A 19,854-nucleotide genomic window follows, 5' to 3' on the forward strand; every position below is an offset into this window, starting at 1 on the left:
TCCAAGTCTCTTTGCAATCGTCAACAATATGTTATAAAATGTGACATTTCTGAAATTCACCCCTGGCGGTGCAGTTCCTATATCCACTATGCAGCACAAGGAATAGTTTTATTCAGCTAAATCTATCCTAAAGAGGCCAAGCCGTTCACAGCGATACTCATGACAAGAGGAAGTTGTCCAGGAGAGATAATTGAAGTCATTGTGAACTCTGTGTCCGTGTTCAATCTTGCAAGTTCCACATTGGAGAGGGCAAAGAGACTCTCTGTCCTCCCAAACACCTCCTCCTCAGTCAGAACAGCCAGACCTGCATCTCTCAGAGAGAGGGTCTCCCCACTCCCTGCTGCCACATGCTGCACCTGGAGGACAAGCAGCACAGGAATACGATTACATGCACTCTTTTCTAAATGGCCATACAGGACTAGAGGCTCAATCAAGCAGGTGTGAACTCACCAGGATCTGCAGGGCCTGTAAGATTGGAGGACTGCAACAGGATCCCAACACAGAGAGACCCTCATCTGTCATTCCTGAAGAAATAAATATGCACACATATAAAACCACAGTAGTGAACCTAGTTTCCCAGTACCTGATCAAATAATAACACAGAATCCTGTGAAAACTGCTCTCTATCTCACCGTCCATGGCACTGACAATGAGGTGGATGGCAGTGAGAAGTGAGGATCTGATCTCATCCTCCCCAACACATTGGTCTACAAGATCCAGTATGGCCTGGACTGTCTCCCTCTCAGACTCTTCCAGATCACCCAGGTCAGGAGTCTCACCATCACACGTCTGATCTAGCTGTGACCAGAGAGAGAGACAGAGAGACAGAGAGAGGGGAGAGAGAGAGAGAGGAGAGAGAGAGAGGAGAGAGGGAGAAGAGAGAGAGAGAGAGAGAGAGAGAGAGAGAGAGAGAGAGAGAGAGAGAGAGAGAGAGAGAGAGAGAGAGAGAGAAGGGCAAGAAGGGACAAGGCAAGAAGGGCCTTCTATGCCATCAAAAGGAACATAAAATTCGACATACCAATTAGGATCTGGCTAAAAACTCTTGAATCAGTTATAGAACCCATTGCCCTTTATGGTTTTGAGGTCTGAGGTCCACCTCACCAACCAAGAATTCACAAAATGGGACAAACTGAGACTCTGCATGCAGAATTCTGCAAAAATATCATGCCGATACCCGCTAATTATCAAAATCCAGAAAAGAGCCGTTAAATTCAACCACCTAAAAGGAAGCCTTCCATAACAAACCTTCCATAATAAAGCCATCACCTACAGAGAGATTAACCTGGAGAAGAGTCCCCTAAGTAAGCTGGTCCTGGGGCTCTGTTCACAAACACAAACAGACCCCACAGAGCCCCAGGACAGCAACATAATTAGACCCAACCAAATCATGAGAAAACAAAAATATAATTACTTAACTCAATGGAAAGAATTAACAAAAAGACTAGAATGCTATTTGGCCCTAAATAGAGAGTACACAGTGGCTGAATATCTAACCACTGTGACTGACACAAAATTAACGAAAGCTTTGACTGTGTACAGACTCAGTGAGCATAGCCCTACTATTGAGAAAGGCCACCGAAGGCAGACCTGGCTCTCAAGAGAAGACAGGCTATGTGCACACTGCCCACAAAATGAGGTGGAAACTGAGCTGCACTTCCTAAACTCCTGCCAAATGTATGACCAAATTAGAGACACATACTTCCCTCAGATTACACAGACCCACAAAGAATTCGAAAACAAATTCAATTTGGATAAACGATTAGTTACCGGAGTGTAATGGGCAATTTCCCTATCGTGCCTCCCGCCCTAGACAACCCTTCCCGTCGATGTGGAATTGGCCAAGGTGGCGCAATCAACATCTGACTCATCTCCGCAAACCAAGGAGCCCCCGGGCGATCGGGCGCTATCAGTATCACTGACAGCCCCCCTGACCTCACCCTGGCTAACAGTGGGAGAATGCAGGACAGCGGAGGGAATGCATACAGGAGAACTCTCGGCCACGGTTGGTGCGCAAAGGCGTCCCTTCCCAGTGGCGGTTCGTCCTGTTCCCTCAGAGAGAACCACAGAGGACATTGCGCGTTCACGCGTGACGCGAATAGGTCCACCTCGGCTCTCCCGAATTGTTCCCAAATCTGGAGAACAATGTCCGGATGCAGACACCACTCGTCGTCTCGAGGACCCCCTCTTGACATGAGGTCTGCTCCTACGTTCAAGTAGCCCGGAATGTGTGCTGCTCTCAATGAGCGAAGGTGCTCGTGAGCCCACAGCCACAATTCCTCTGCCGCCCGATGGAGAGCAGGAGACCTGACTCCTCCCTGGCGATTTATGTGAGCTACTGTGGTCCGGTTGTCTGACCAGACCAGCACATCGCGACCCCGAAGGGTAGACGGCGAAGTGGGTCAGAACCAGTCGAACCGTTTCCAACTCCAAGAGGTTGATATGACGACCTGATTGAGGCCACACACCTCCTATCGCTTGGGTCTGACATGTCCCTCCCCATCCCGTCAGGGACGCATCCGTGAATACTGGGATGTGAGAGGACACCTTTCCTATCGGGACTCCGTGCGTGAGAACGCGCGGGTTTCTCCAATAGTTCAGATCTGCACTGAGCGAGAGGGGGAACCACCACCAACCGGTGACGTTGACGCAATGGGTCTAGTCTTGGTTGGGCGAACCATCGCTGCATCCTGCGCATATGCAGGAGTCCCAGCGGAACCACAGAGTGGGCTGACGACATGAGACCCAAAAGTGACATGATCGACAGCGCCGTCACCGTGTGATTCGGACGACACTTCCTCAGGGCTAGCAACAAGGCTACCCTTCGGGGGTCCGAAATTCGAGCCCTCATCCTCACAGTGTCTAGCTGTATCCCCAGGTAGACAATCTGATGAGTGGGCCAGGGCGCGCTCTTTTTCCAATTCACAACTAACCCCAGACTTGTGAGATGCATCACTGTCTGTGTTGTGTGAGTGATCGCCAGCTCTGCTGACGGGGCGAGAACCAGTAGATCGTCCAGGTAGGCTAGTAGCCATATTCCCTGACGACTCAACGGTTCCAATGCCGCCTCCACACACTTGGAAAATGTGCGAGGTGCCAGGGCGTACCCAAATGGCATCCTCGTGTATTCGTACGCCACCCCTTGAAAGGCGAACCGCAGAAACTTCCTGTGACACGGCTGAACCGGCACATAAAAGTACGCGTCCTTTAGGTCTATGCTCGTACAAAAGTCCCCTCTCTGGACACATTCTAGCAGACATTTTGTCGTTAGCATTCGGAAGGGCCGTTTGGTTATGCTCTCGTTGAGAATGCGTAAGTCCAAAATCGGCCTCACTCCCCCCGTCTTTTTGGGCACTAGGAAATAAGGCGAATATAGCCCTTTGTTCCTTTGCTCCCGGGGAACTACTGTCACCGCCTCCTTCGCCAAAAGTTCCGTAATCTCTGTCATCAGAGCGGCCACTTTGTCTGGCGTTTTCATCACCCGTCTCCACCACTCCCTGAACGGGGGTGGGGTCCGGTGGAATTGGAGAGCATAACCCTTCTGCAACGTCTGTTCTAGCCAGCGTGAGAGGGTGCAGCTTCTTCGCCACTGCCAGCAATGCAGAGAAAGCGGCTGAGCACGAAGCTGTGGTGCATCCAGTAGGAAGGACCTGTATTCCTCTATGGCCCTTGCCGCCGCTGTTCTCCAACACTGAGGTGGTGGAACAGCCCAAGGCGGGCCTCCCAAGAAAGGGAGAGGAAACATTAGTGCGTTCTGAACCAAAAAGGGGGGGCAGAAACGTCAGTTAAACCTGTAACCGTTGTATTCCTGTCCTCCGTGAACGCAACGTGGGTCTGAATTGCACTGACCGAGGCCACAGCCTGCGACAGGGCACCATCCCCAGCAAGCGATTGCGTCATCGTAGGTGACTGCAAACCGTTATTAGAGCCACTCACTACAATACTCCTCGAAGTCTGTAATATGAGGTCTCTATGAGATAACACAAGGCGGCGCCTTGATACCGTCTTACCCTTCACCTTCTGTGTGTGTTCAACTCTGCACCTCTGGTGGGTTGAGTCACGCTCAGTGTGGTGAGTATTAGCGCGTTCAAAGGAAAGTGGGGGCGCCGATACACTGGGCACCTTCGTGACCGTGGTAATCAGGCCCTCCGTGAACGCAGCATGGGTCTGAATCGCACTAACCGAGACCTTAGTCTGCGATAGTGCGCCATCCCCAAATAGCGGCTGCGTCATCATGTCTCCTGACTGAGACTGCAGCCTGCTATGAGAGACACTCACTACAGCACTCCTTGGGGTCTGTAATGTGAGGTCTCTTTGAGATAAGCCAAGACGATGTCTTGGTATCTTTCCTCCCTTCACCTCCTGTGTGCGTTCAGCTCTGCACCTCTGGTGGGCTGAACTACGCTCAGTGTGGTGAGTATTAGCGCGTTCAGAAAGAAGTGGGGGCGCCGATACACTGGGCACCTTCGTGACCGTGGTAATCGGGCCCTCCGTGAACGCAGCATGGGTCTGAATCGCACTAACCGAGACCTTAGTCTGCGATAGTGCGCCATCCCCAACTAGCGGCTGCGTCATCATGTCTCCTGACTGAGACTGCAGCCTGCTATGAGAGGCACTCACTACAGTACTCCTTGGAGTCTGTAATGTGAGGTCTCTTTGAGATAAACCCAGACGGCGTCTAGGTATTATTGCTCCTTTCACCTCATGTGTGCGTTCAGCTCTGCACCTCTGGTGGGCTGAACTACACTCAGTGTGGTGAGCCTGGGCGCGTTCAGAAAAAGGTGGGGGCGCCGATACACTGGGCACCTTCGTGACCGTGGTAATCGGGCCCTTCTTGAACGCAGCATGGGTCTGGGTCGTACTAACAGAGACCTTAGTCTGTGATAGTGCGCCATCCCCAATGTGGTTATTATCAGCGCGTTCTGAGAGAAACGGGGCGCCGATACGTTGGTTACGCCCGTAACCGTAGTAATCAGGCCCTCCGTGAACGCAGCACGGGTCTGAACTGCACTGACTGAGGCGTTAGCCTGAGACAGAGCGCCGTCCCGAATAGCGGTCGCGTCATCATGCCATTATCTGGCTGAGACTGCAGCCTGCTATGTGAGACACTCACTACAGCACTCCTAGGAGTCTGTAAAGTGAGGTCTTTATAAGGTACACTTAATACCTTTTATATACCTGCCTTATGTGTGCGTTCAGCAACGCACCATGGTGGGCTGAGCTGCACTCATAGTGGTAAGAGAGAGAGCGAGAGTGAGGAAGGTCGAACGCTCTCGGATGTATTATGGAAAAAGGGGCTCTTTTTTGACAGTGTCAAGTAGAGCCAACTCTTTATTACACACATCAACAAAAAACATTCTCCTCCATACACTCAACGGTAGGGTGGGGGGGGACAGTGGGCTCGGTCACAGCAGGCGCTGCGCCGTCTTCCGTTCTTTCCCCCTCGCCTGTCATAAACGGCGTCTCTTCTGGCCGCCCTTCGGGTGATGCCAGGATGACGCTTTAATGACCTCTCTCGCCGGCACCTCTGGCGCTGCAGGGGGGGGGGCGAGGCCCGCTCCCTTGCTGCTGGAGGCCGCCGTCTGACGCCAAGCTGTAGCGAGAGTAACGGCCGCCCTTCCTCATATCCACTTCCGGGTTGGAGGGAATGGGGGGCAGCTTAATCTCCCGCTGTTTAGCAGCCCACTCAATGAGACCTGAGAATTCAGAGCACAGAGAGGCTGTGGCGTCATCATCCAGGGATGTAATGACCTCACAATTTCCTGAAGGAAAAGGGGTGTTAAACATCTGGGTCAGTGTAATGAATTGTTCCAATAGAATATTCATTTCTTCCCCAATAGCCCTGTCATCTCCTGAGTCAGCGCCTTCAGATGATGCCTCAGAAGCTGAGACTAACACTGATAGCACATCCTCAAGAGGAATATCCTCCCTAAAAATGCCCAACGCTGCTTCCACTCCTTCAAAAAAGGAGGGCGCAGCTGGCGCATAGTGGGGGATTAATGAGGCCGTCCCTGGCGTGCTGTGTCCCTCAACCCACGAAACATATGTCGGGGGGGTGACAGCCGCCAAGGGGAACAGCGACATTGAGCTCTGAAAAGAGCTTTTGTTAAATACTTACCCTATGGATAAGCTTGGTGTGCTCATTGTAGGACGACGTCGATGATCTGGAAAATCGACGGCGTTTTCTTCGTCCTGAGTCTTCTCTTCGTCTCTTCTTGGCTTCTTCAGTCTAGTCCAGTCGCTGAAGATAAAGGGAGGCAGATTGAGGGGAGGCATCCCCTCTTATAGGGACACCTGTACTCCTATTGGCTGCAGGTGTGTGCATAATTTTATCTCAGGCTGATGCTGCCTTAGGGCAGAGGGTAAACCAATAGGAGCAGAGCTCCCCTATGGGGCGGAGCTCCACGATATAGAACTCCCATATCTATTAGGTGAAATACCACAGTGTGCAATCATAGCAGCAATATTTGTGACCTGTTGCCACAAGAAAAGTGCAACCAGTGAAGAACAATCACCATATTTATGTTTATTTATTTTCCCTTTTGTACTTTAACTATTTGCACATCATTACAATACTGTATATACGTAGACATAATATGACATTTGAAATGTCTTTATTATTTTTGAACTTTTGTGAGCGTAATGTTTACTGTTCATTTTTTATTGTTTATTTCACTTTTGTTTATTATCTATTTCACTTGCTTTGACAATGTAAACATATGTTTCCCATGCCAATAAAGCCCATTAAATTGAAATTGAATTGAATTGAGAGAGAGAGAGTATATTTAAAACAGAGAGTGTGTTACAGATATTCTGGTTGATATATTCATTCCTGCCATTAGTTGTGTGTGTGTGTGTGTGTGCGTGTGTGTGTGTGTTTGGCCCGTGTTTCTGTACGTCCCACTCACCACACTCTCCAGCACACTGACTGCCTCTCCATCCTCCATGGTTGTCTTGAGGAGCTGGAGCAGAGAGGAACGTGTGGCTGCTGGCAGGACTGACAGCAGCTGGAAATGACTACTCAGTTTCTCCAGTTCTGTCAACACAAAAACAACATAGAGACCATTTTGTCAAAGTGTGGTATTTTCATGCAAGAAATCAATTAATTGTTATATATTACAAAAGTGTGGTAACTTTGTAATTACTAATCAAAGAGAAATGTTGAACATTCCATTCAGTAGACTACATGTTGACCAAACGTTCCATTCAGTAGACTACATTACATGTTGACCAGATGATCCATTCAGTAGACTACATTACATGTTGACCAGATGATCCATTCAGTAGACTACATTACATGTTGACCACTAGACAGGAGACATTAGCCTCCACTGGCATTATTACCTTTCTTCAGATTTAGGGGGCTGTTGGCATCAAAGTCACATACCAGGTCCATAATTCCATCTACTTCAAACCCATCCTTTGACTTATCCATTTCAAAGCCCCCATTGTTGCAGATGAGGCACAGCTCTGTGGACAAGAGCAGACAACAGCCATAACCAGTCACACACAGACAGATACAGTGGCTGTACCACATACACACTGAGGAACATAAGCTAGCTGTGTACTTTACCATGGTACTTAACCATGCAGCTATACCTGGGTCATTGCAATTGAAAAACCATACACTTCCTCACCAAACTGTCCTTTGCATTTGACAAAGAGTTCAATCAGACTGTAGGCCATGACAGTATTTGCAGGAATAACCAGTGACACATCACTATCTGTCTGAGTACTGCCACTCTGCTTCATAGAGGCCTGTGGAGAAAATGTCAAATCAGTCAGAGACGTTTGGTGCACAGACGACCCAGATTCTAACCCAGACAGTCACCTCTACTACACCATTTCATTTTCAGGAAGTGGATCTAATGACAAAAACAGGAAATGATGTGGTAACTAGTGCTGGGTCATTCCACCAATTCCCATCTCAAGAGATAACCTTTTTTTATGACTATAGTAAGTGCCTATTAAGTGCCAAATAAAGTAAGTAAGGTTGAACGTAACCAGGGTTACCCTTGTGACAGGGGGAATGGAAGCTTGTTGTTTGCAAGGAGTGGCAATTGAATGCAATTAAAATTGTTAAACATTTCTAGCATGTCTATCTATGGCGCGTTATGCTTGACCGCAAAACACCAGAAAATTGCCAAAGAGAATGAAACCAGTTCACCTGCTTTTACACTATAATTTGACAATTTGATGTAGAATATTTCTTATGAGAAAAATATTTAAAAAGCAATAGTTTTGAGAGTTCAGTTCACATAACAGGGTTGACCTTAAAATGAGGGACAGACGTAATGAATGGTGCATGGAAGGACATTTAACAAGTCTTTATTCATATAAAAAATCTGATTTTTTGAATTCTTCATGTGGTCTATATTAATTAAAGGACACTTCATTTAATATAACATGCTTTTAAAATTCTATATTGGTGTACAATTTCTACTTAAAATATCAAAGGTACTCTTTTCATGGAACGGCCCAGCTACAGCATTCTGACTAGAACAAGAGACAGTATTATCACTACTGAACAGACATCTGTGACTATTACCACTACTGAACAGACATCTGTGACTATTACCACTACTGAACAGACATCTGTGACTATTACCACTACTGAACAGACATCTGTGACTATTACCACTACTGAACAGACATCTGTGAGTATTACCACTACTGAACAGACATCTGTGACTATTACCACTACTGAACAGACATCTGTGACTATTACCACTACTGAACAGACATCTGTGACTATTACCACTACTGAACAGACATCTGTGACTATTACCACTACTGAACAGACATATGTGAGTATTACCACTACTGAACAGACATCTGTGAGTATTACCACTACTGAACAGACATCTGTGAGTATTACCACTACTAAACAGACATCTGTGAGTATTACCACTACTGAACAGACATCTGTGGGTATTACCACTACTGAACAGACATCTGTGGGTATTATCACAACTGAACAGACATCTGTGGGTATTACCACTACTGAACAGACATCTGTGAGTATTACCACTACTGAACAGACATCTGTGGGTATTATCACTACTGAACAGACATCTGTGAGTATTACCACTACTGAACAGACATCTGTGAGTATTACCACTACTGAACAGACATATGTGGGTATTATCACTACTGAACAGACATCTGTGAGTATTACCACTACTGAACAGACATCTGTGAGTATTACCACTACTGAACAGACATATGTGGGTATTATCACTACTGAACAGACATCTGTGAGTATTACCACTACTGAACAGACATCTGTAGGTATCATCACTACTAAACAGACATCTGTGAGTATTACCACTACTGAACAGACATATGTGGGTATTATCACTACTGAACAGACATCTGTGAGTATTACCACTACTGAACAGACATCTGTGGGTATTATCACTAATGAACAGACATCTGTGGGTATTACCACTACTGAACAGACATCTGTGAGTATTACCACTACTGAACAGACATCTGTGGGTATTATCACTACTGAACAGACATCTGTGAGTATTACCACTACTGAACAGACATATGTGGGTATTATCACTACTGAACAGACATCTGTGAGTATTACCACTACTGAACAGACATCTGTGGGTATTATCACTAATGAACAGACATCTGTGGGTATTACCACTACTGAACAGACATCTGTGAGTATTACCACTACTGAACAGACATCTGTGGGTATTATCACTACTGAACAGACATCTGTGAGTATTACCACTACTGAACAGACATCTGTGAGTATTACCACTATTGAACAGACATCTGTGGGTATTATCACTATTGAACAGACATCTGTGATCTGTCAGTATGGTCTTGACATTTACTTTATTTATGTAGGCCTAGCTATCATAAAGTGAGATTATTGAGATTAAAAATCTATTTTACAACAGAGATCATCTAAATCTGAGTTGTCAGTTATACATTATTATGTTTTTCCACTCATGAAAATATGATGAAAACATCATTCACTTCAGTAGAACGCTTGTTAATCTTTCCTCCTACCTTCCCGCTCAGGGCCACACAGGTGCTCACGTTGGCTCCTACATTGCCGCGCTTCCGGACTTTGGTTGTGACGGGGCAAGGTTGTGATGTCATAATCCTCTCTGTCAAGATGCCTAACACTGCCCTGGGATTCACACGGGTCTGCTTGATCACAGGATGTGACATGTCCAGAACTCTGCAGGAGGGACCCATTATACAGTACGTCAGATTTCATAGAAATCTAGAAACACTGGAAAGCTACTTTAAAAGTAAAAAAATTGATGTACCAATAACAGATTGTTCCTTTAAGCTAAACTAATAGTGAAAACAGTTCGTTTTCAGTTTACTTCCTTAAAGTTTAACAACTTTAAGGAAGTTGTTAAACCAGTACAGTTCCACTTATTTGTTATCTGAAAGTACTTCAACCAGAAAATGTCATTTTCACACAAAAGATACTTGTCTGATGTCATTGCAACCATTGTTGCCCGCTGGTCTTGGGTCTAAAAATTGTCTCCTTGGGAAGGTGAACTGTATGATGTATTAAGACTGTATATGACTGTATTGAACATACGTCCAGAATAGGGTAACTCACCTGTCTTTTGAGTAGTTATATAACTCCTTCACATCAACCTTCTCTTTGTTCAGGCTGCCAAGGGACAGCTTCTGTTTGGTGGACCATTTCCCTCCCACGGTAAGTTTGAAATCAGCCACCTTTGCCTGCACGTTTCCGTTTGCGTTCATTTCTTTCTTGTCACCAAATGTCCCACTGTAGTCCACAAAGTCACTCTCCTTGACAGCTGAGGGAACGTTCAACATTAGAATGGACTCCTCTATGCTATTATACCACAACACATATATATAACAGCCACATCCATGACATGATCATTTTCATAATCTATTCAGAAAGACAAGAGTAGGATAAATAATGAAAATCAATGGTCAGATATTTTAGAACAACAACAACCCATAGTTATTCTTCACTAATGGGCTGCTCTGGTGCTTACTTGGGCTTAAAGGTGAGTCTCCAGGCTCTCTTGGCTTCAGGACATCACTGAGCGTAAAGCCAGGGGACTGGTATTTGGGTTCATGCCAGAAGCATCTGTGCCTGGTCTTGACAATGAGTGATCGGAGATTCAGTTTGTCTGTGTCGTTCAGACTGGACACAGGGATCAGGCGTCCATCATGATCTGTGTCCTTCACGAAGGCTTTTGTGGCTTTGGAAAACATCTGAGAGATGGTGGTGGATCGTGTTTCTGGCTGCAGCAGACACAAATCAGAAAGACATTTAATAAACAAAACTAGGTTTAAAACATGAACACTCATTCAATACAACAGCTTCTGAGGAGCATTCAAAACACATTTCACACACATGAAAGATGGCAAGACACTCAATAATGCAAACACAATCTTTTTGAAAGGTTCACTTTCCAGTGAAAAATAGTTTATCAGATCAGAGTAGCAAACAGGAAATACACCAAAATGTTGGTTGTGTATCATTCAAGACTATCCAAAGCATGCTGTATATTTTCCTAAATTGTTTTCATTTCAACAATCTGCAAGAGCTTCAATACCAGGTTCTCACCAATTCTTCCTCTGGGTCCTTATGACTCTGACAGGTTGTGGAGATTTGCTCTTAAGAATGAGATACTAGTATGTCTGAAATGCATTAGCTAAGAGTTCATTACATAGTAGTAGGAGGAGTCTCTATCTTATCTCCTCCTTGGGGAACTTTCCTCTTCCACACCTGCTCTTCACTTCTGTTGTATTTCATGAGAAAATAACTTCACTAGAAGCAGGCAGAACTCAATGAGCAACATGCCTGTATTGTTTTGTGTTTAAGAGCAAGCTGTCATCCATTGTTATGTCTTTGGTACATGCCAAGTTACAGGGAAGCATAATGTGGTTTAGCTTCGTTAAGTGTTGCCATCCTCATGGCAGTGAAGCAGTGTTGGGAAGTAGTTCTTACAGTGCTATGAAAATGTATTTTCCCCCTTTCTAATTGTCTCTACTTTTGCATATTTGTGATACTGAATGTTATCAGATCTTCAACCAAAACCTAATATTAGATAAAGGGAACATAAGTGAACAAATAACACAACAATTACATATTTATGTCATAAACAAAGTTATGCTACACCCAATTCCCCTGTGTGAAAAAGTAATTGCCCCCTTACACTCAATAACTGGTTGTGCCACCTTTAGCTGCAATGACTCCAACCAAATGCTTCCTGTAGTTGTTGATCAGTCTCTCACGTCGCTGAATTTTGGCCCACTCTTCCATGCAGAACTGCTTTAACTCAGTGACGTGTGGGTTTTCAAGTATGAACTGCTCCTTTCAAGTCCTGCCACAACATCTCAATTGGGATTAGGTCTGGACTTTGACTAGGCCATTCCAAAACTTCCAATTTGTTGTTTTGGATCATTGTGTGTTTTGGATCATTGTCTTGCTGCATGACCCAGCTGCGCTTCAGCTTCAGCTCACAGACGGATAGTCTGACATTCTCCTGTAGAATTCTCTGATACAGAGCAGAATTCATGGTTCCTTCTATTAAGGCAAGTCGTCCAGGTCCTGAGGCAGCAAAGCATCCCCAAACCATTACACCACCACCACCATGCTTGACCTTTGGTATGATGTTCTTACTGTGGAATGCAGTGTTTGGTTTTGGTTTTACATTGTAGAATAATAGTGAGGACATCAAAACTATGAAATAACACATATGGAATCATGTAGTAACCAAAAAAGTGTTAAACAAATCAAAATATATTTTATATTTGAAATTCTTCAAAGTAGCCACCCTTTGCCTTGATGACAGCTTTGCACACTCTTGGAATTCTCTCAACCAGCTTCATGAGGTAGTCACCTGGAAGGCATTTCAATTAACAGGTGTGCCTTCTTAAAAGTGAATTTGTGGAATTTATTTCATTCTTAATGCGTTTGAGCCAATCAGTTGTGTTGTGACATGGTAGGAGGGGGTATACAGAAGATAGCCCTATTTGGTAAAAGACCAAGTCCATATTATGGCAAGAACAGCTCAAATAAGCAAAGAGAAATGACAGTCCATCATTACTTTAAGACATGAAGGTCAGTCAATACGGAACATTTCAAGAACTGAACGTTTCTTCAAGTGCAGTCGCAAAAACCATCAAGCGCTATGCTGAAACTGGCTCTCATGAGGACCGCCACAGGAATGGAAGACCCAGAGTTACCTCTGCTGCAGAGGATAAGTTCATTAGAGTTACCATCCTCAGAAATTACAGCCCAAATAAATGCTTCACAGAGTTCAAGTCACAGACACATCTCAACATCAACTGTTCAGAGGGGTCTGTGTGAATCAGGCCTTCATGGTCAAATTCCTGCAAAGAAACCACAACTAAAGGACACCAATAAGAAGAAGAGACCTGCTTGGGCTAAGAAACACGAGCAATGGACATTATTAGACCGGTGGAAATGTGTCCTTTGGTCTGGAGTCCAAATTGGAGATTTTCTGTTCACTGTCTGTGATTTTTTTTTTTTATTCAAGGCACACTTAAACAGCATGGCTACCACAGCATTCTGCAGCGATACGCCATTCCATCTGGTTTGGGCTTAGTGGGACTATCATTTGTTTTTTAACAGGACAATGACCCAACACACCTCCAGGCTGTGTATGGGCTATTTTACCAAGAAGGAGAGTGATGGAATGCTGCATCAGATGACCTGGCCTCCACAATCCCCCGACCTCAACCCAATTGAGATGGTTTGGGATGAGTCGGACGGCAGAGTGAAGGAAAAGCAACCAACAAATGCTCAGCACATGTGGGAACTCCTTCAAGACTGTTGGAAAAGCATTCCAGGTGAAGCTGGTTGAGAGAATGCCAAGAGTGTGAAAAGCTGTCATCAAGGCAAAGGGTGGCTATTTGAAGAATCTCAAATCTCAAATATATTTTGATTTGTTTAACACTTCTTTGGTTACATGATTCCATATGTGTTATTTCATAGTTTTGATGTCTTCACTATTATTCTACAATGTAGAACATTTTTAAAATAAAGAAAAACCCTTGAATGAGTAGGTGTTCTAAAACTTTTGACCAGTAGTGTATTTCTTTTTAAAAAGACGTGTAAGCTAATTAAATCGTTATGGAGCGGAGCACAGACAAGCAGTAACAGTTTGACTTATGGCGCAATACTTGGCTGTGTCATCACACATTTCCTTGGTTAGTGCAGGCAATAGACAAGGGTACTATTCTCTCTATTATAATTATATGTACAGTGAGGGAAAAAAAAGTATTTGATCCCCTGCTGATTTTGTACGTTTGCCCACTGACAAAGAAATGATCAGTCTATAATTTTAATGGTAAGTTTACTTGAACAGTGAGAGACAGAATAACAAAAAAAATAAAATGTTATAAATTGATGTGCATTTTAATGAGGGAAATAAGTATTTGACCCCCTCTCAATCAGAAAGATTTCTGGCTCCTAGGTGTCTTTTATACAGGTATCGAGCTGAGATTAGGAGCACACTCTTAAAGGGAGTGTGACACCAGTCCACAGAAGCAATCAATCAATCAGATTCCAAACTCTCCACCATGGCCAAGACCAAAGAGCTCTCCAAGGATGTCAGGGACAAGATTGTAGACCTACACAAGGCTGGAATGGGCTACAAGACCATCGCCAAGCAGCTTGGTGAGAAGGTGACAACAGTTGGTGCGATTATTCGCAAATGGAAGAAACACAAAAGACCTGTCAATCTCCCTCGGCCTGGGGCTCCATGCAAGATCTCACCTCGTGGAGTTGCAATGATCATGAGAACGGTGAGGAATCAGCCCAGAACTACACAGGAGGATCTTGTCAATGATCTCAAGGCAGCTGGGACCATAGTCACCAAGAAAACAATTGGTAACACACTACGCCGTGAAGGACTGAAATCCTGCAGCACCCGCAAGGTCCCCCCTGCTCAAGAAGGCACATATACAGGCCCGTCTGAAGTTTGCCAATAAACATCTGAATGATTCAGAGGAGAACTAGGTGAAAGTGTTGTGGTCAGATGAGACCAAAATCGAGCTCTTTGGCATCAACTCAACTCGCCGTGTTTGGAGGAGGAGGAATGCTGCCTATGACCCCAAGAACACCATCCCCACCGTCAAACATGGAGGTGGAAACATTATGCTTTGGGGGTGTTTTTCTGCTAAGGGGACAGGACAACTTCACCACATCAAAGGGACGATGGACGGGGCCATGTACCGTCAAATCTTGGGTGAGAACCTCCTTCCCTCAGCCAGGGCATTGAAAATGGGTCATGGATGGGTATTCCAGCATGACAATGACCCAAAACACACGGCCAAGGCAACAAAGGAGTGGCTCAAGAAGAAGCACATTAAGGTCCTGGAGTGGCCTAGCCAGTCTCCAAACCTTAATCCCATAGAATATCTGTGGAGGGAGCTGAAGGTTCGAGTTGCCAAACGTCAGCCTCGAAACCTTAATGACTTGGAGAAGATCTGCAAAGAGGAGTGGGACAAAATCCCTCCTGAGATGTGTGCAAACCTGGTGGCCAGCTACAAGAAACGTCTGACCTCTGTGATTGCCAACAAGGGTTTTGCCACCAAGTACTAAGTCATGTTTTGCAGAGGGGTCAAATACTTATTTCCCTCATTAAAATGCAAATCAATTTATAAATTTTTTTACATGCGTTTTTCTGGATTTTGTTGTTGTTATTCTGTCTCTTACTGTTCAAATAAACCTACCATTAAAATGATAGACTGATCATGTCTTTGTCAGTGGGCAAACGTACAAAATCAGCAGGGGATCAAATACTTTTTTCCCTCCCTGTACTCTAATCTTCCAACATTACCATGGGTTAAAGAACTGAATGTGGCAATTTTCAGAATTAATCCCAAAAATATATTTCTCTCCAAACCTGTTTTTTATGATTCCTAAATACTTTCCTAACCCTAAATAATCTACAAGATCAGAGTATTTACAGTGGTGTAAAGTTCTTAAGTAAAAATACTTTAAAGTACTAGTTAAGTAGTTTATTTGGGTATCTGTACTTTACTATTTATATTTTTGACTACTTTTACTTTTACTTCACTACATTCCTAAAGAAAATTATGTACTTTTTACTCCATACATTTTCCCTGACACCCCAGAGTACTCGTTCCATTTTGACAGGAAAATGGTCCAATTCACACACTTATACAGAGAACATCCCTGGTCATCCCTACTGTGGGTGTTCCCCTGGCTATCTGTCTGGTTTGCTTAATATAAGGAATTTGAAATGGTTTATACTTTTACTTTTGATACTTGAGTACATTTGAGCAATTCCATTTACTTTTGATACTTAAGTAAATATAATAATAATATGCCATTTAGCAGACGTTTTTATCCAAAGCGACTTACAGTCATGTGTGCATACATTTTTACGTATGGGTGGTCCCAGGGATCGAATCCACTACCCTGGCGTTACAAGCGCCATACTCTACCAATTGAGCTACAGAGGACCAGTATATTTCAAACCAAATACTTTTAGACTTTTACTCAAGCAGTATTTTACTGGGTGACTTTCACTTTTACTTGAGTCATTTTCTATTAAGGTATCTTTACTTTTACTCAAGTATGACAATTGAGTACTTTTTCCACCACTGAGTATTTATACATCTACCAATTGGTGCCAAAACGGAGAAAATATGCATATATTCACACTGAACAACAACATGCAACAATTTCAAAGATTTTACTGAGTTACAGTTCATATTAGGAAATCAGTCAATTGAAATAAATTAGGCCCCAATCTATGGATTTCACATGACTGTGAATACAGATGTGCATCTGTTGGCCACAGATACCTTAAAAGAAAGGTAGGGGCATGGACCAGAAAACCAGTCAGTATCTGGTGTGACCACCATTTGCCTCGTGCAGCGCGACACATCTCCTTCGCATAGAGTTGATCAGGCTGTTGATTGTGACCTGTGGAATGTTGTCCCACTCCTCTTCAATGTCTGTACGAAGTTGCTGGATATTGGCGGGAACTGGAACACGCTGTCGTACATGTTGATCCAGAGCATCCCAAACATGCTCAATGGGTGACATGTCTGGTGAGTATGCAGGCCATGGAAGAATTGGGACATTTTCAGCTTCCAGGAATTGTGTACAGATCCTTGCGACATGGGGCTGTGCATTACCACGCTGAAACATGAGGTGATGGCGGCGGATGAATGGCACGACAATGGGCCTCAGAATCTTGTCACGGTATCTCGGTGCACTTGTGTCCGTTGTCCGCAGCTTATGCCTGCCCATACCTTAACCCCACCGCCACCATGGGGCACTCTGTTCACAAAGTTGACATCAGCAAACCGCTCGCCCACACAACGCCATATACAATGTCTGCCTTCTGCCCGGTACAGTTGAAACCGGGATTCATCTACGAAGAGCACACTTCTCCAGTGTGCCATTGGCTATCGAGCATTTGCCCACTGAAGTCGGTTACGACGCTGAACTGCAGTCAGGTCAAGACTCTGGTGTGGACGATGAGCACGCAGATGAGCTTCCCGGAGACTGTTTCTGACAGTTTGTGCAGAACTTCTTTGGTTGTGCAAACCAACAGTTTCATCAGCTCACTGGGTGGCTGACCTCAGACGATCCTGAAGTTGAAGAAACCAGATTTGGAGGTCCTGGGCTGGCTTGGTTACACGTGGTCTGCGGTTGTGAGGCCGGTTGGACGTATTTTTCCCCCCTCATCAATCTACACACAATACCCCATAATGACAAAGCGAAAACAGGTTTGTAGAAATTTTTGCTAATCTATTCAAAATAAATGACTCGAAATTGAGCTCAGGTGCATCCTGTTTCCATTGATCATCCTTGATGTGCATCAGAGTCTTCCTCTGGGAGTTTATCACTTGTTTCTAGCATTGTGGAGTTATGAGTCGTTATAGATCGGTTATAGATTGCGAATTTGTAAAATAAACGAATACACTATATATTATTTAAAAAGACCCCTCAAATCATCGAAGGTCCCGCGACCCCCCAGGAAAACTTTGTCGATCCCTAGATTGGGAACCCCTGTACTAGAGAGCTCATCTCTTGTGTATCCAGTGGCCACTTCTGTGACGGCTTAGGCATCACCCTCTATCCAGCTCTAGGAGTTCACCTGAAGAATCTGGGTTCATGTGTCATGCTGTTTTCATCCAGGACTCTGCGTCTGTCTCTCTGCTGCTGTTCTACCTTCTGTTTCTGTTCCTCTGCTGACTCTACGTTGCCCTCCTCTAGCAGCCTGATACACACACATATATACACACACGGGCACACACACACACACACACACACACACACACACAGGCACACACAGAGAGATAGAGGGACATTTGGATTCATTTGGATACACAATAAAGCAAACCCAACTGTGTAAGGTGTAACAATGGTAATGTGACGCAGTAATACATCACTGTGTTTGGTGTAACAATGGTCATGTGACGCAGTAATACATCACTGTGTATGGTGTAACAATGGTCATGTGACTCAGTAATACATCACTGTGTTTGGTGTAACAATGGTCATGTGACGCAGTAATTCATAACTGTGTATGGTGTAATAACGGTAATGTGACGTAGTAAATTACTACGTCACATTACCGTTATTACACCATACACAGTTATGAATTACTGCGTCACATGACCATTGTTACACCATACACAGTGATGTATTACTACTAGTAATACATCACTGTGTATGGTGTAACAATGGTCATGTGACTCAGTAATACATCACTGTGTTTGGTGTAACAATGGTCATGTGACTCAGTAATACATCACTGTGTTTGGTGTAACAATGGTCATGTGACGTAGTAATACATAACTGTATAACGCACATTACTACATTCCTACGCCATGCTCGTCCCTCAGTGCAGACAGAGTTGTCACACTATTTGACAATGGAGTGTTACAGTAACACTCTCTGTCTCTCACCTCTGGTCGAGCCGTAGCCGGGTGTCTGTGGGAGGCAGCAGTAGTTTCAGTGAAGGGTCCAGTTCATTGAGCTCCATAGCAAACTTAGTGAAGCCGTAGTACTGCTCGTGGTCAGCCGGCATGGCATCTGACAACACACAGACACACACACACGCAAACGCACAGGCACACACACCAGAGACACTCTTTTACAAGCAAGAGAGATGATTCTATGGACTACAGGGTAAGGGCTGCCTTTAATGTAATAAGGAATACTTCATAAGTAAAGATGTACAGAGCTACTTATATATAATAACATTGTTTAGTTTCAGACACATATTTTGCTAAAATATCTACTGGTAGAAATAAAGATATGGAGATACATTTAAAAAGAAACTGTATGGATAAGAAAAGTATGGATAATTCCAACTGATGTGTACATGGGCTAAACATTTAAAGCACTGATCTATAGCGTGTTTAGGTCAAGACGCTGGCTCAGTATAATAGGTTCAGTCTATTATTAGGATTATACTGTACATACTTGCTCTCCAGATGCAGGTGGCGGAGGGTGGGTCTCCACAGTACACCCCCTCGTTCCACTTCCCAAACAGTCTGTGGATGACCTTCCCCTTGTGGTCTGTGATGGTGCCTTCCACCTCATTCACACTTGAGTTCCAGTACTTGGCCTGTACACAGGAAGCAATGCATAACATTCTTATTGAATATCAAGCCCTGGCTAAAAGTATTGCAGTGGTATCTAGAACCATAAAGGGTCCTTCTTCTGTCCCCGTAGGGAGAACCCTTTGAAGAACCCTTTAGGTTGCAGGTACGACTCTTTTGGGTTCCACGTAGAACCCTTTCCACAGAGTGCTCTACATGGAACCTAAAAGGGTCCAATCTGGAACCAAAAAGGGTTCTACCTGG

General features: G+C 44.5%; 1 protein-coding gene across 1 annotated transcript; it reads right to left on the reverse strand.

Moving 5' to 3' along the window:
• On the reverse strand, positions 1-19,675 carry LOC121556580 (gasdermin-E-like). Its single transcript, XM_045212919.1, has 12 exons — positions 19,472-19,675; positions 18,952-19,078; positions 18,212-18,260; positions 11,016-11,268; positions 10,604-10,808; positions 10,033-10,207; positions 7,635-7,755; positions 7,342-7,467; positions 6,906-7,033; positions 633-798; positions 451-524; positions 1-356 (listed from the first exon to the last, which is right to left on the reverse strand). The coding sequence occupies exons 1-12, from the start codon at positions 19,641-19,643 to the stop codon at positions 123-125; spliced, it is 1,830 nt and encodes a 609-aa protein (XP_045068854.1). The 5' UTR covers positions 19,644-19,675; the 3' UTR covers positions 1-122.
• Positions 19,676-19,854: the final 179 nt, after the last annotated feature.

The sequence above is a fragment of the Coregonus clupeaformis genome, unplaced genomic scaffold (assembly GCF_020615455.1).
Source record: "Coregonus clupeaformis isolate EN_2021a unplaced genomic scaffold, ASM2061545v1 scaf0064, whole genome shotgun sequence".
Classification (NCBI taxonomy): Eukaryota; Metazoa; Chordata; class Actinopteri; order Salmoniformes; family Salmonidae; genus Coregonus; species Coregonus clupeaformis.

Coding starts and splice junctions, on each gene's coding strand:
- LOC121556580 (XM_045212919.1), bottom strand. CDS start 19,643: ATGTTATGCATTGCTTCCTGTGTACAGGCCAAGTACTGGAACTCAAGT. Junction 10,809..11,015: donor AGACTCACCTTTAAGCCCAA/GTAAGCACCAGA, acceptor ACGTTCCCTCAG/CTGTCAAGGAGAGTGACTTT. Junction 525..632: donor CATTGTCAGTGCCATGGACG/GTGAGATAGAGA, acceptor TTATTTCTTCAG/GAATGACAGATGAGGGTCTC.